Genomic DNA, 4794 nt, shown 5'->3' with positions numbered 1-4794 from the left:
ACTCATCATTTCAGTAGATAAGGTGATGCAAACTGGTAATTGACAGTCCATGGACCTGCACCTCTCTGTGGACCACTTTTTCATTGCATCAGAGAATCCAAATAACATAAAGTAAGACCTTCTAGGTTTGGTAAACATTTAATAAACTTTGAAAATAAATGTTTTCCAGAGGTGGGGAGTAGGAAGGAAGGGCTTATTTATCGGAATAATCTTGTGGTCTTGGTGGAGGCATGAGTTGAGAAAAGGTGAATAGTTTTCTCTGACTGAACTATGTGTTCTGAAGGAAAAATTGAAAGAACTTGGGGTTGAATCAATTTCCCATGTTGGTCAACCTATCTCATGAGAAACATCACTGCAACTTCTCTGGGACAAAGCATATTAAATTCAGAGACAACTCTACATGGAACAGAACAACTCTGTTTGATAACCAACAACTTCTCTGTGTGGTCACAAGTTCAAAATCTGTGGGCATAATAAGTGGATTTCTCCCCCACTTCCAGTTTCATTAAGGTACAATTGAAATACAATATATTATTGGTGAACAATGTTAGATTTTGATATGTATATACACATTGTAAAAAGATTGGATCAATCTATGCTTATTTGTGATGAGAAGAACATTCCAGATCTACTTCTTAGGAATTTTCAAGTATGCAGTACACATTTATTATAAACCACAATCACCACACTGTATAACAGACATACAAAATTAAGGATCCAAACTGAATATTTGATGAATATCTTCCCATCTCGCCACCACACCCCATCCACTCCTGGCCCACCATAATAATCTCTGCTTCTATGAAGGTGATTTCTTATATAGTATATATATAAGTGAAATCTTTCAGTAATTGTCTTTCCATGTCTCTTTAATTTCCTTGGCACAATAACCTCCATTCTCATTCATGATGTCACAAAACTCAGAATATCCTTTAATAAGGTGTAGAATGTGTGTGTGTATGTGTGTGTGTGTGTGTGTGTGTGTGTGATCTATACAACTGTCAATGGACATGTCAGGTTGTCTCCATATATTATACTCTCTCAGCATATTATAAATAAGGCTGTGATGAATATAGGAAAATGTCTTTTGGGTATAATAATGTCACTAACCTTCATATATATGCCCACAAGTGGAATTGTGAATTATATGGAAGATCTACTATAATTTTTTTTGTTTCTGTTGATATTAGAGATATAATCCAGGGTCCTGTACATACTAAGCAAGTGCTCTATCACTGAGTTACATAATAGCCATTATGTTCAATTTTTTTGACAAATCTCTAAACTATTTTCCTGAATTGCTGCTATCTTAAAGTCCAACTAACAGTGTACAAAGAATTTCTAACTTGATACCCACCCCAAACTTGTTATATTTTGACTTTGTGATAATAACTGTTTTAACAAGTGTAAACTAATATTTCACTGATTTTAGTTAATACTTCCCTGATTCATTAGTGATGTTAAGCCTTTTTTCATATACTTGTTGATATTTAGGTTGGTTTAATGCTAAACTAAAACTAGGTTTTTATAACTTTGACCTCTCTCTTCCTGGTCTATTAATATACTTGTCATAATTTGCATTTTCTCCTGTTGTTCTTCAGGCAGCACCTCCAACAAAGCCAATGGATGAAGCAAATCATTCTGTAGTGTCAGAGTTTGTGTTCCTGGGACTCACCAACTCCTGGGGTATCCAACTACTCCTCTTTGTTTTCTCCTCCATGTTTTATGTGGCAAGCATGACAGGAAACTCCATCATTGTGTTCACAGTGGCTTCTGAGCCTCACTTACACTCTCCCATGTACTTTCTATTAGCTAATCTCTCCTTCATTGACCTGGGTGTTTCTTCTGTCAGTTCCCCAAAGATGATTTACGACCTTTTCAGGAAGCGCAAAGTCATCTCCTTTAGAGGCTGCATCACCCAGATCTTCTTCATCCATGTCATTGGTGGTGTGGCGATGGTGCTCCTCATAGCCATGGCCTTTGACAGATATGTGGCCATATGTAAGCCTCTGCACTACCTGACCATCATGAGCCCATGGATGTGCATCTTCTTTTTAGTGGCTGCCTGGGTGGTTGGCCTTATTCACTCAGTGGTTCAAATGCTTTTTGTAGTAAAGTTGCCCTTCTGTGGCCCTAATGAGTTGGACAGCTTTTACTGTGACCTTCCTGGGTTCATCAAACTTGCCTGCACAGACACCTATCGACTGGAACTCATGGTCACAGCCAACAGTGGTTTCATCTCTGTGGGCTCCTTCTTCATACTGATCATTTCCTATGTTGTCATCATTCTCACTGTTCAGAAGCACTCTTCTGCTGGTTCCTCCAAGGCTCTGTCCACACTGTCAGCTCACATCACTGTGGTGGTCTTGTTCTTTGGTCCTTTGATATTCTTCTACACATGGCCATCTCCCTCCACACACCTGGATAAGTTCCTGGCCTTCTTTGATGCTGTTCTGACTCCTTTTCTGAATCTTGTCATCTACACACTACGGAACCAAGAAATGAAGGTGGCAATGAGGAGAACATGCAGACAGTTAGTGAGTTACAGGAAGATCTCTTAAATGATTGTATTTAGAACAGTCTTCTTTGAACACAGACATTCATTGTTGATGATAAAACTCAGAGATAAGCCTTTCTTTGTCTACTCTCATTTGCTTATGCATGCTGATATTGAGGCCATTTTGTCTTCTAATTAGAAGGAAGGGAAAATCTCTTCTGAAAACAGAAGAAATCATATAGAAAATTATTTGAAAAGCATAGATTATGATAATTCTCAACCTCAATTCCTAAGGAATAATATATAAATGAAGTAAATTCATAGACGTATAAAAGAGGGCAGGCTACTTTAAGGCCTTTAGAACTGGGAAATTTTCTCACTTGGTATTTTTTCTCTTAAAAACAGCAATTGCCTCACATACAGGAATTTCTGGCTGTATTCAAAGAGAGGACATTAAAACGAGCTTCTTTTGCTTTCTTGCAACTTACAAACACTCCCTCTTGGTACTCTGCAAGGCTGTGCAAGGAGGTTAGACTCTCAAGAGCGCTCACCCTAGTCTAATGGATAAATGGTGTTTTGATAGAAAGGTCAAAGCTATTTTTAGAAGGCCAAGAAGGAACTAAGAAAGCATCATGTCTTTTCTTGATTAGCATTATGCTACCCAAGCCCATTCAATTTCCATTGCCCTTTTTATCCTACTTCCTTTTCTCCCATTTTGCTTAGTATATTTCTGTCTGAATTTTACCACATGGAAAGTTTGCATGGTTTTTGGATGTGGAATTGATGAAACATTCACCTTTGTTTTGAAGATGGGTGTACTGTCCCCATGTTGCTTCTGGTATGCTGGCTCACCCTATGGTATGGAACAGCACCTAAGACTGCAGTTCCTATCTCCTACTGGTTCTCTCCCTGCAGTTCCTCCAAATCCTGAGCCAGATGCAAGGACATGACTATGATGAAAGTACTCAGGTTACACAGTTACCTGCATTATCAAAATTGGAAGTACCAAGTTAGGCGCGGTGGTGTATGCCTATAATCTCAGCAGCTCCGGAGGCTGAGGCAAGAGGATACAGAGTTCGAAGGCAGCCTCAGCAACTTAGCAAGGCCCTAAGAAACTTACCAAGACCCTGTCTCTAAATAAAATATAAAAAGTTCAATGGATGGGGCTCAGTAGTTGAGTGTGCCTAGATTCAATCCCCAGTACAAACAAAAAAAAAAAGAGGAAGTTTTAAGAGACAGACACAATACTGGTTTATCTTTGGTCTCTGTTTCATGTCCATTTGTCCTTCTGTCAGGCCAAAGCACACTTGGGCCAGTGAGATAAGTTGTTGAGAGACCAAAAAAATACCCAGAGACAGTATATGAGTCATAAGTTTTATTGAGGAATGCTCACAGGGAAGGTTCATTGGTGATAGGCTGAACACATAGCACCTCTGTGTCCCTTATGGAGCTTTCTCAAGAGGTACTTTGTCTACCTCATGGCATTTTATTTAGTATTGACTGGCTGGATGAGTGACACGTATCCTTTCCTCAGCACCTTCAGTTCCACACCTGTCCCCACTCGGAGAGGGGTTCTATATGTTAGGCTGCAGAAGCAGTGACATCACCAGAATTAGTTTGCTTAGTTTACTTCTATGACCAGCATCCCAAGAAGCAACTCTCCTGGTGTACATGCAAAAGCAACTTTTTACAGTAGCTGTCCCTAGTTCCCATTGTGCATGAGAGAAAATATCCTTCAAGATAAACTTTATCTACTCATTCTGGCCCAGACACTCTATTCACTTGGCTTTGTTAGGCTCTTGGGAACCGAGAGGGGCACCACAAGACCCTAGTGCTATTATATCTTCCTTTTCTTTAAGGATGACTCATCTTTCATAATGGTGGCTTTACTGGCCTCAGACTGGCATGAGGTTCAGTGGTAACAGACTTTTAAGAACTACCTAATGGTTTCCACCATTGTACAAGTGTAATTCCAATAAGTAATACTTTATTCTATACACTCTAGTGATACTATTTCTTTGGTCAACCACTGAGTGATAAATATTCAACACTTCTTTTAGCCTAATTATCTGTGGATTTACATTATAGAAAAACTTTTCAATTCATGAGATATCTATGAAACATTGTGTCTGAACAAGGGACATATTATATAGCAAATGAATTATAATAATGAGATTACACCACATAAAACACGTTAGTCTACCCACATGCCCTACCACTTACAAGGAACTGACTGATAGATTAGTAGAATAGGGTGCTAGGTTCACTTACAATGCTATTTAGGGCAACGCACCTTG

General features: G+C 39.0%; 1 protein-coding gene across 1 annotated transcript; it reads left to right on the top strand.

Moving 5' to 3' along the window:
* Window positions 1-1622: 1622 nt before the first annotated feature.
* LOC107137825 (olfactory receptor 4F21-like) lies at window positions 1623-2632 on the top strand. Its single transcript, XM_015480263.2, has one exon. The coding sequence runs from the start codon at window positions 1623-1625 to the stop codon at window positions 2559-2561; it is 939 nt and encodes a 312-aa protein (XP_015335749.1). The 3' UTR covers window positions 2562-2632.
* The last annotated feature ends 2162 nt before the right edge of the window (window positions 2633-4794 follow it).

This window comes from Marmota marmota, unplaced genomic scaffold (genome assembly GCF_001458135.2).
Source record: "Marmota marmota marmota unplaced genomic scaffold, marMar, whole genome shotgun sequence".
NCBI lineage: Eukaryota > Metazoa > Chordata > Mammalia > Rodentia > Sciuridae > Marmota > Marmota marmota.
This window is presented reverse-complemented; position numbering and strand designations above follow the sequence as displayed.

Coding starts and splice junctions, on each gene's coding strand:
- LOC107137825 (XM_015480263.2), top strand. CDS start 1,623: ATGGATGAAGCAAATCATTCTGTAGTGTCAGAGTTTGTGTTCCTGGGA.